Source organism: Bradysia coprophila, unplaced genomic scaffold (genome assembly GCF_014529535.1).
Source record: "Bradysia coprophila strain Holo2 unplaced genomic scaffold, BU_Bcop_v1 contig_350, whole genome shotgun sequence".
Taxonomy (NCBI): Eukaryota; Metazoa; Arthropoda; class Insecta; order Diptera; family Sciaridae; genus Bradysia; species Bradysia coprophila.
The window spans coordinates 5,605,972-5,618,608 of record NW_023503608.1 but is presented as its reverse complement, the minus strand read 5'-3'; the positions used below and the strand labels follow the sequence as shown (position 1 = coordinate 5,618,608).

Here is a 12,637-nt window from a genome sequence, read left to right as displayed (position 1 = left end):
TTTGAAGAAAAAAAATATTTTTTTTTTTAAACTTAAATACTGTTATTATAGCCGCCATAATTTTTTGTTTCCATTCATTTGCTGGTACACTCAAAAGGTATGAATGAAATTTAATATGAATGAATAATACAAAAAAAAAAATACAACGGTTTTGTCTAGTTGATCAAAGTATACAGACTGTGTATAAAATTTTGTATTGCCATTTTGATGGTTTTGTTGCGCAAAATTGCACCGTTGAGCACAATATCATTCACAAACATGAAAAACATTTCGTACATACTTATTACTTATTACGACCTAGTTATGTGCCGTATAATTATTTAGATTTTCATTATGTTTGTAATTTTCATCCATAAATCAGTGAATCGCTTATCAATAGGGACATTACGTGAAGAATATGTAATTTTATGTTGGCAGAATAATAATTTTGTCGTATGTATAATGAAACGTGCATAGCAGAAGGTTTTTGATGATACTTGGAACAGACGACCAATTGCAGTTATATTTACTAGCTTAGTTAGTTGACTTAAATATTTTCGGTTGCGAGTAAGGTCTTACCGAAAGAATCATAAAGCTTAGTGACATATTTCTGGCCAAGACATTCTTTAAATCAATTTTTTTACCATGAAGCCATGGCTCATTTTTGGTCAAATGGAGAAAAATGTAGAACAGATCTACATTTTTCTCCATTCGGCCAAAAATGAGCCATCATGGCTTCATGGTAAAAATCGATTTAAAGAATGTCTTGGCTAGAAATATGTCACTAAGCTTTATGATTCTTTAAAAAAAAACTTATAAATGGCAAGCGTGTCGCCTTGTAACGATTCAATCTTTTACTTATTTTGTTTTAAATATCAATTTTTATAGCAAATCTTTTACTTCTTTAGACTAACTATACTTTGTTCTATATAAGAGAATATTGTACTGATTCAATTGCTTTTGTCATCGTTGTCGCTAACAGATGACCACGACTAGAAGTAAACTTTGCTTTAAAGCGTTTCTTTCGAACTGTTTTTCACTTCTTTTCTTTTTAAGTCGCGGCGTCTCGTGCCATATCATTGATAAAAGTTGTTACAACGACAGGTCTGTGTTTTCAAATAATTAGAAATTCATGAGTGTGCGGTATACCAAGACGTTTTTGGAGAAAAATATCGATAGCCGAAATCGAATGATAGTTTAATAAACTAGCAGGAAGTGTTGTAGCGGGAAGTTACATTTACGTTTTTGGTTACCAGGAAAGTTTGCCTCGGATACAAGGAAGAAAACATAATTTTGATATTCTCATGAGTGTAGGGACGATTTGAACAGCCGTCAATGGGCGAATGTTAGAAAAGACTGAGCTTCGAAAGTATCTGAGCCACAAATCGTCCTATTTTCGTCCTATTAAAACTGTTTGAGGCTTCACCAGATCAAAGCATTCTGAAAACTTGGTCATTCTTTTTAAGAGTAATATCGCGAAATCTTCGAACAACTTTGGGACTTTGGAATCTGGTCGAGTTATAGCTCGTTCGACTCGTTGGACGTTTGCGAGTTCTTCGTTTTGATAAATTAGTTTTGTGATCCACGCTGTATCGACGCCTCACTACCATAGCATGATTTGTCGCGTTTCGATCTGGGAGACAGTACAATGCAATTTCATCAATCAGCTTTAAAGAATTATTTTTGCTAACATCTCATCAGTGGCAAGGAAACAACTAACCACAAGCGGCTAGTCATACCCTGTTGCATGTACAAGTCTAGCAAATCATGAGCAAAATTAAAGAACTTTCATTCCGTTTCATCGATAGCCACGTAGTCACATGCGATACATGTGGTCAAGCTAGCACAAACAAAAAAAAAATCCTACAAAAAAACTTACGAGGTTGTGCAAAGTGCAAGAACGAAACTTCGAAGGCTCACACAAGTACATGTGAGTGTTCGGTTCTAATATAGAAACACCGAAATATTTCTATATTCTATATTTCGACACTATTTCAGTAATTGAATTTTTCATGCTAGTCGAACGAGCTGTAACAAGACCAGAACCCTGACACCTTGTCCAAAAATATCTGATTTTTGTCGATGTTTTCGCGATATCACTCTTAAATAAAATAAAATGTCACTATGATTGCAGATGTGCCAGTACTTCTCTTGTCTGAGACTGATAGATTAGTTTTACTATTTATACTACATTAACGATGAATATTACAATAGCATTTGTTCCACGCTGTCTTCCTTTTCTTTTCTCTTTATGAAATTTAATATTTTTCCATTCAATATAATCTTCAATGGGCTATGACCATCGGAAATAAAATTGTTCGATTCGAATAAGTCATTTCATATCACCATTAATCAGCAAACAGGCTAACAAATTTAATATCGCCCAACTGTCCATTAATATTATTAAATAACCAAACTATCATTCAACAAACGAAATAGCCATATTTGTCGATAAAAATCTATATAATTTCCAAGTACCATAAATAACTTAATAAAGATATATATTTTATAAAAGAAGGAACACAAAATAAAATAAAATAAAAAAAAAAGAGAATAAAACCATAAAATATGAAAATCTCCCAGAAAACTATAACATAAATCAAATAAATGTTAGTTATTTGGTTGTTGTTTTTTTTATCGTTTTCATATATTACGTCATAAAACACTACACAACGAGCATAGATATCAGACATCCGAAAATTTTGGTCGCTTAGTATCTGACATCATTGCGCTTCATTAATATTACGTTGCCTATATTCGTTCAAGTTATGCACGTGTTGGAAAGTGCGTTGTTGATAGTCTATGTTGGAGCATAGACTGCCTAGCTCAAATTACACGTAATATTTTTACAATAGCTATACGATTCAACATTCACGGTATTTATCGAGCCTCTTGTTAACTTCGTAAATTAATTTTGGGAAATAGATAACCGCAAAACTTCATCAATTTGTAAAATTTTACCCCAAGCTAGTAATTTAACATTTACAATTTTTGCTACAGTAACTAACATTCGTTCTAAGGCGTTCTAAGAACTTTTAGTATTGCGATAGTTATGAAACTTCGCATTTTAAATAATGAGTGCCATTAAAAAATTCATTTTCCATACAGCTTAGAGTCAATAACTTAGCATTGCTGTTTGGTTACGCTAAAATTGTAACTAGAAGCATAATGAGCGATTTGAGTACTGTTAATCTCGGCTTCGTCTCGGGTTAACAATTTCCACATTTTTTTAACAAAAAGAATTCCCATATCAACAACAACACCATCACAGCTGACTAAATGACATTTACAAACGAGACTTGCAATCATGTAATACAGATAGACGGTATCGGTACTAAATCCAAGACGCAAACCAAATAACCGATTCAATCAAATGTTCTATTCTACACAATCTGATGAATGGAATCACATGTTGTTGCGGTTGAATTTCGAACGCACAACTGGCCACACTGCGCTATTCAGTTGTTAAAATATTAGTTGGGAAGCACTAGTGAATTAAATTGACTTAAAGGCATTATCTGACTCAATAAAAATGATTTTTGAGTTGATAGTAGACTAGGTGTCTGGTTCAAAAATAGCATATTTGTGAATTTCGACATTGGAATGTGTAAATAAAGCACTTAAGCACCTTTATATGATTGTATAACTAATATGACGAAAAAATTGTTTTCTCATAAACTATAAAATTATGGGCAAAAGTGATTTTCCAGCTGTTCTAAACATAAAGCTCGGTCAGTACCTATGTGTGGAAAAACAAAAAACCCTGTCACTTATAACTGTTTACAGAATTATAAATGCATCCGATTAATTAATATCCTCATTTACCTACAACGCATGGCTGTATGTAATGACGTGTCAGTTAATACAAATTGATGTGTACGATATGTATACTATGTCAATATAGGTTCGTTTCGAACGTAAATATTGATTCAATAAAGGTTCACATGAAATTAAACTTGGATATGAACAAGAAAAAGAACATAAGTGTTAGCACACAATAAAATACTGTATGTTATGTACCCTACACGTTTCTCATTAGAAATATAAACTCATAAAAATGTTTAAAAAAAAACATATTTTCAATCGTCAATATTGTAACAATCCAGACAGCACGACGACATTTAATAGAAATAGTTCGATATCGTCACGTTCGATAGTAGTGTTCGATTAGAGCTTTTGATCAGTGTGGTACTATCTGTTAAATCTGTTGTTGGTGTTATGAAGCTTATCATATCATACTCCACACCTAATGAATAGACCATCAACAACTGCAATCTTTTACGAACGTCCACGTCATCTATTTTTGACATCGACGACAAATTTGTGCAATAGGCCTAGCCTATTAGGCTATGGTTAAGGCGGTCATATGTGGCTCTTCTGATAAAGTAGAAGATGTTAAGCAATGTTTTGAAGTAGAAAAAAACTGATCGAAGGAAGCAAAAGATTCAACAACCACCCATATCAGTACTTCCAATCTCTCCAAGTTTAAGATGCGAGGTACTCAAAGATAGTATATTGTTTATTTGCTAAGGTTTTTAGTAGCTTTCTTTAGCCCTAAAAAAGAATTCAACTAAATACAATGCACAATTGAGTGTCCACACATTAAAACATTCTGAAATTCAAGACTAGCGAGATAATTTGATAATATTGACTTAGCTAATGAAGGGTTAATTTAATCGCCAAATAGTGCTTTATGAAAAACCATTTTCTCGCGATTACTTATAATAAGTATCGTAGCGATAAAAAAGCGAAAAGACTCAGATGGTAAAATTTACTTGGCTTCACTCAGTGCACTAATATTCTATTATAACGATTTGCGATATTCGTAATTATAGAGTGTGGATAATATACACCATTAAATCAAACTAGTGCTGCAACGCTAAGTAAATTATTATTTCGAAATATCTAACATTGAAAAGAAATCAACAACACCAAATTTTCAACGGAATATGTATTTTCTTTTTAATTTATTAATAATTCTGAGAAAAAAACGGAAATGTCCATCAAATCATATAATATGTAAAACATAAATGATGAAAGAACTTTTTAGCATTCCTCTTGTTAAAAAACATATCGGATATTACAACTGAGTGGTTAGCTTCAAATTGTATATATTCAACGGAGCTGTATGTGTTATACATTCTTTTTTTTAACTTTTCTTGAAGCAACGTCAATAAATTTCTGTTGTAAAATATAAGTGGTGCTCGTATGATGTTTGTAATACAGTTTTCTATTAAGTCGAGCGCACACATCCATCATTATTATGCTCAAAGAATTAACAAGATGTTTGTATTTCCGATTCAAATAAATTAAAAACAAATAAATTCAGATAAACTATAAAAGAGACCATCAAACAGCAATTTAACCTTTTGTGAAACAGATTTTTATGGCTTCCTGTATTGATATGCGGTTATGCGCTTATGACTTTGATTTATTTCAATTGCGATCGATTTTGTAAAAATAATTTTGTTGGTTTGATGGAAATTGTCTAGTGATTGTGAAACGTTTGCAACAAAAGGATTTGTTCGGCATGTCGGAGGATGAAAGGATTTTTTTCCCTAATATTTAATTGATACGAATAATGACAAGTTTTATATGCCTGGGTCAAAGTAAGAACATATGATTTTCTAACAATTACCAAACTGTAAACTATAAAATCATAAAATCTATTACTTCTATTGTTAAAGAATTTACAAGTGTTTGATAAAAAATCTGTTCCTTCAGTAACGTTGGCATTCCTTCTGCTACATAAGACAACATCCGATAGATTTCTTCGCTTTATCGTTATCTACGTTATCGATAACAGATGATTACTCTTACTACACAATATGTCCACCAAAGCCGTATAGCGGAATTATTTTCCGAATCTTCTTGTCAGCCGTATCCTTTGCGTCACAAAAAATCAGCTTTCCGACCGCAGCTGAAAAATTTAAAATTTTACGGAAATGAGTGCAGGTCGGCTCATTGCAACAAAATTGACAATAACTTACCTCCGAGAGCGATTGGACAGAATGTGACCGATATGGTACAACATTCCTGAGCTTGAAATGCAATCAATACAAACGGTTCTGATGGGCTTAACTGGAAGCCGGGACCAACCGTAGTATGGTTTATTTCTTCGTCAATCTGGACTACTCATGTTAACCGAAATGTAGATGAGTCGCCACGTAGTTGTCAAAATTGTTGACTATTAATATCATTCGCACATTGTCTTGTCTATCACCCATTCCTTCTGCAATTATTGTAAATCCATTTTCTCAACCAGCAAATCGGTATTAGTTTAAAACTACAGATCGCAGCAAAATGCACATAATTTTTGATCGAATCATATTATATCCCACAAAATAAAAGAAATATCAAAAATTGTTGTGTCTTACTCGATAGTGTGCATGTTTCTTTTCAGTTTTCAATTTAAAATTTTAAAATAGCATCTATAAACCGACATGACGTCAATGCAACATTCGTCGAGATTGAGATCGTTGTTGCGAGAGCATCATTTTAATTTGACTGCAGCAACTATTTGTATAAATATAAAATGGAGTAAAATGTGTCGGCGTAAAATACTTTAATAGAACGCTGTATCATTACAATAACCGGTGTTTCATTCAGTCTTCCGAATCATCTCTGTATGTGATTTGATGAATCGTAATTGTACCGGAATCATTCTACTTTGCGTTGATGTCCAATGTAGTAGTTTGTCTTATTTTTATGTCAGCAAATTATACCTGAGTTTGCGTGCACAATAACCTAAATATTTTGTTGCAATAAACTGAAATCTTCAATTTATTTCGAAATGGTTTATCACACTTAGAATTTTGCGTTGTTTTTGTTTTCATAATTTCGTTCAATTAACGACTTTGAGTTACAGACAAGATCGTTCATTGACCGATTCAGAAATTGTCAAAGACGGTCAATGAAGCCATACTCTTTTAACGTTTACCCACACAAAAGCGTTCATATTATTTGCTTGTATTAAGATTTGGTTTCTTACTTTCTAATGTCTAAACGTAGGAGTCTAGCCATGCCGTTTTGAAGGTTTGGGAAAATAAGGGACGAAGGGGAGAGAGTGCCGCAAAAAAAAAACTCTTGACGAAGTCTTTTACAGACGGTCTTACGTCTATCAATTATACAAACCCCCAAACTATAATCTGCAAACTAAATTATTTTATTTCTTTCTTTTCAGTTTCTCGATATTGGTATAGTCACTTCCGTTGAATGCAACCATAAGCATGTTGATTCAGCAAGAAAAGGCCAGGAAGTTTGCATAAAAATAGAACCGATACCAGGTGAATCGCCGAAAATGTATGGTCGACATTTCGATGAAAACGATATGCTAACTAGTAAGGTACGTTATCAAAGGTTTTCTTTTCGGTGCGTCCATCTTTTTTACTGAAAGAATTGCACTACAAAATTCCAATCTTCTTTTATGTCTATAACCCAAAAAAGTCGTTTCTTACACGTAAAAATGTATACGATACGAAACATGCTAAAGACACTCTTTTACACTTGATGTTCTGCCACGTTGGAGCGTATAAATAAACAGATATTAGCAACAAAAAAAAAATGCCAAACTCACAGTAATTTATTCAGGAAAACCTATAAACTAACTACGAGAGGGTCCCGCGCGGTGATAAAATCTAAGTCAGTCGACGACGAATATGCATCTGTGAACTGTGCGTGCATTACTTTTTATGTCATTTTTTTTTCTCTGTTGCGGTTATTTCGTACATGTCTTTTTAATTTATTTATACCCATGATTCCAAGAGGACTAGTGAGTAACCGTATGTCGTGTGTATACATTTTACGAACGTTTACGTTCGATGAAATTAATGTTGCTACTTAAAATAGAAACTAATTTTGGGAAAAAGGTACACAAACACGTTGGTGTATACTTAGTGGAGGATGTATGCTATGTGCAACGATATTTTGCTAATTTAAAACATTTACTTTCCAATTAGATTTGCATGACGGGTGAGAAAAAAAAAAGAAAACTATGCGAAGCGAATCATCAATAAAACGATAGATCTTTATCTGCTTCGTAAACGTCGACGAGTCAATGATAAAATTGACTTACGATCATATCTTTTTAAACCAAATGTGCCCAAAAAGAAGTTGGAAGTACTTGATTCGGTATTTACATAGATACAAAACGCGTATGCGTTTAGCAATATGCACGACATTGCATTTACAGAATTCCCATTATCTCATTCATTTTATGTGGATAATATCTGCGGATAGAAGACACAGAAACGAGGATCGAATCTCCAGTATATAGTCTCAAGTAAAGTATAGAAAGATTATTTTTGACTCAAGTATATAAAAAAACATAGCTAACGCCGACCCGTACGAAACACCTATTCGTATCAAAAGCCTTTAATGTGAAACTCTTCATTTCTCTTACTTCATTTTCTTCTCTGCTGAAAAACTATTCTCCCTTTAAAATCACTTACATTATCCACTCTTTGCCTTGTTATCATATACAACTAAATTGCCGGAGGCAATATAGACAGCCCCGTACGAAGACAAATTTCATAAATTCCTATTTAAACAGCTATATACCGCTTTATTTAACTATATTTCACTACAAATAAACATTTCACAGATAAATATATGCTATTATATAGCTCTATATGCCTGTATATAGCTCAATATAGCTGTATATAGGTATATATAGATGTCCGTATATGGAATCCCTGAAACCCCACACACATAACAAATTATTTCCATGTTAACAGAAACTCTCTAAGTATAATTTTTCCCAAGATATTTCTATTTTACTAAAATCCAATATGGCCGCCGGCAGCCATTTTGTTAGGAGACCGGAAATAGTACCGACGCTTTACATTCGTTAATACCTTTCAAACAAAAAAAAAATCATGAAATTCGGTCTACATTTACTCGAGATATTGTCAAAATACACCACGTTCACTGTACTTCCGAGTAGCCAGATAAGAGCTCACTCCAAGAGACCTAGCTCACGCTCCGGAGAACATAATTTCATAAAAAAAATTTCCCTGATTGGTACGGTCAATACCTATCTAATAAAGCTAAAACAGACGAAATATGTTCAAATGTGGCCGACCTACAAGCAAAAACTGCTTGCCGCCCTGTGCCTGTTCCACACCAAGGGGTCTAACTCACGAGTCGGTCATCCGATTTCCATAAACTTTTTTTTTGTCGATCGGTATTGTAAATACCTTTTATTTGACGTATCACTTACAAGTTTAACGTTTAAATGACCGGAGATATCTTCGAAAAACCGTAAAGCACTTATTGGGCCACAGCTCGGGAGGGGTCGATCCAAAATCACTCATCTTCGAACTTAGCCTGTCTTTTGACATTACCAAACGGGAAAAAAAAGAATTTTCAAAATCGGATGCGTTTTACTCAAGTTATCGTGCAGACAGACAGACGGACATTTTTTTTCGCGGATTTGGCATCTCTAGACAACCACAATAGGTTTCCCCTTACTCAGGGAGTCCAATTCGACGTGTTACAAACGTATGCGTAAACATATAAGACCCCAGTACTTCGTACGGATCTAATAATCTACCGATGGTTGACGGATCGTGTCATAGGGTCTCGCTATATCACAATCACAATTAGCGTTTAACATCAATCCGTATATTTTCATTAAAACTCTCTTTTTATGATTATTGACCATGGCTTGACTAGTAGCTTGTAGATTTTATCAGGATGGTACGATCAGTTAATGATATCGATCCTTTGTTCCTTTCCTGGCTATCATTTTAATCGTGGTACTGTCGAGAACTCGTTGAGGATAACAGGCTTGATTTCCTTAATTACCTACGTTTCACAAGTAGACGAATTCTTTATGCTTGGCACTGCTGTCGTCGGTTTAGAATTCAGTTGTACATTCGAAGTTTTTAACAACCGAGTCTGAGTCCAATGTTTAGTCTATTCAAAATCGATTCAGTGTCACAAAGTAATGCTAAGGTGTATAGGTGTGCCGGTTTTATGAATGAAATTCGGATTACCATTACCAATATTTGGGAGTAATATCTCTGACAATCTAAAGGCACAATGACATTTAATTACTATATTGCAAAGGCTTAAGTTAATTTCGATGCTTTTTTCTCTAACCTACGTATTTCTGATGTAAAAAAAATCATCGAAAATTAAAACTCACTTAAACTCTTTCCATTTTCTCTTCTTCTTCTGCCTATTCCAATTAAACATAAATCTCTTCGTCCAAATAACAAAAAAAATAAATTCAACGACAAGAATGCATGTTATCCAAATTTGGGTAATTTATTTAATTTGAAACCCATCCAAAAAGTGTGGGAATTTATTGAGGAAGTAATTAATTTCGAATCTTTTCTTAATTTTCTAAACTACACCAGAAAATATTTTTTTTTTAATTTTGTTTAAATTGATCTTATTATGCACCTGCCTACAAAAAATCATAATAACTACACATATGGTTTGTCTACGTTTTAGTGAACCACGCATATTATAAACCAAGAATTTTACCATGTTACAGAAGATATGAAAAATTGTATTTTATGTAAAAGACATTCAAAAACCAATTCAGTATTCAGTCACCATTTTAATATTACAATTTTAACACCCAACATATCCGTTCAATTTAATGTTATTCTTTTTTATATTATTTTTATTTCGTTCGTTCATTCGTTCGTTGGTGTTATGTTCCCATTCAATATTTTTTTATGTAAATTATTAAATCTAAGTCCCTCAGTCAATATTTAGCGTTTTAAATAACAGAAATTTTCGCCTGCACTCTGAATAATTGTGAACATTCTCGTGCATATATAGTGTCAGTCAACTACCTTTTTGACGAAGCGATCGCGCAAATATGCAATATATATAAGTAATGCGTGGTACGATACCGTAGGATTTGCTGTGTAATGATCAACTTCAAAAGACTGTTTTACGAATAATATTTTTCGTGTGCAATGCATATGGGAAGATACGAACGAGACTGTGTGTTGCACTGCAGTCATTTTGATAAACAACTTGACAACTTTCATTATTAATAAATGGTAACAGAATCAACATCGTAAAAATTTAACTGAAAAAAAAATCTTAATTCGAAAGTTAGCATTCGTTTCGCTGTTTGATTGTCATATTAATTTGAAGGGTAAAATGGATATGCTTGTCGGATTTGTTGCAAAATATTTTCAATATTCACTTGGACTTAACTACCACACATTATTTCCCATTCAGTCAATCGGCAAAGCCTCACAAGAACACGGTCTGCTGGTTTTTCATTTAATCTTCAGAGATATTCTTGTCTGCATGACATTTGCCTTTTATAGTCATTGATGAGTAGGAGTGAAAAAGGAGTCTATGAGTTTGAAGTTAATGTAAAGGAAAAATGTCACTACAACTAGAACTAGAACCACTTTTTTGCGTATCTAAAAGCAATCTACACTGAGAATCTCAGTCAAATCTTTGTGTTTAATATTTGAACGTAGCACTGAATTCCGAAGTAAGTTAAAAATTGAGACAATCGCAAGATCGTGATGATCGTAAAACAAGCTGCTCGATGTAATTTTTTCAACAAAAGTCCTAAGGTATCATCAATTTTGGGTCAACTATTCAATCGTTTACGATAACTAAGCAAATGGTATTAGTTTATCAAAGGCTTGGCGAGATCTACTATTATCAGAACCTCTACTAGGGCCTGTAATCGTTTGACGTGCGACGAATTTTCATCAATTTTCGCAAAACTTTGAGAATTATCTAAAAATAATTTACGATTTTTAAGATTCAAAGAAGTCAAGAAAATTGGCGAAAAATCATGTCAATTCGCGAAAACGTTTTCACGATTATGGACCCCGATCTTTACCATTCTTACAGTGTATGACGTGCACGAACGATATGTGATAAGGAATGGGTACATGCCCATACACATCGTAGTTTTTGTACCGGCAGCAATGTGTATGAGGCCCGTAGTTCTTATACCTGCAGCAATGCGTGAGGCCATTCACAAAGTACAAACGCGAAAAATGACGAATTTCCGACCCTATTCGGGAAAACTTTTGAAATACATGAATTTAATTTGTGACCCGAACGGGCATTGTATGTGTAGCCTTTATGTTGTAAGAGATTTCCAGGGCATATTTTTGGGAAATAATTTATTTAAATTTTCCAAAATTTTCTAAAAGATAAAATTTTCCAAAGTTTGCTAACTTCAAATTTTAAGAAATGTTAGGATAGCAAATTTCTAGAAATTCACTGAATTTTTTTTCTCCCAAAAATTCTGGAGATAACCTCTTTAATCAACAACCTCACAATACTAAGATCAAATTCTTTGATTCTATGTCGGAATATATTCAGTAAAATTCCTTCATCCAGTTCAATTTTTTCCACCATATCGTGCTAGTACACCTTCTAGTTAACTATACATCCATTTGAGTTAATATTTCCTCCATCTTTATCTACGTTGAAACATTCCAACAAATTTATGGTTTATTAAATGCGTGATGCGTGTAAATTATTTTATTAATGTCTCGCACCCACGCATTTGTATGTCTAATACACATAGTAAAAAAAAAATTAAATTAAAAAAAACGTTAGAGCGAAAAAGTTGAAAAATATGCAGACAACTTATAAATAACATAATGTTATGAAACAACGATATTAAAACACATTTAATAATAATAATAATAGT

At 33.2% G+C, this 12,637-nt stretch overlaps 1 protein-coding gene across 1 annotated transcript in view; it reads left to right on the top strand.

Annotated features, from left to right (window-relative positions):
* Positions 1-12,637, top strand: part of LOC119080395 (eukaryotic translation initiation factor 5B) — a 66,406-nt gene that overhangs the window by 45,487 nt on the left and 8,282 nt on the right. Inside the window, exon 10 of the mRNA XM_037188714.1 lies at positions 7,163-7,324. Within this exon, the coding sequence (XP_037044609.1) occupies positions 7,163-7,324 (162 nt within the window). The remainder of the gene's footprint in view (positions 1-7,162; positions 7,325-12,637) is intronic.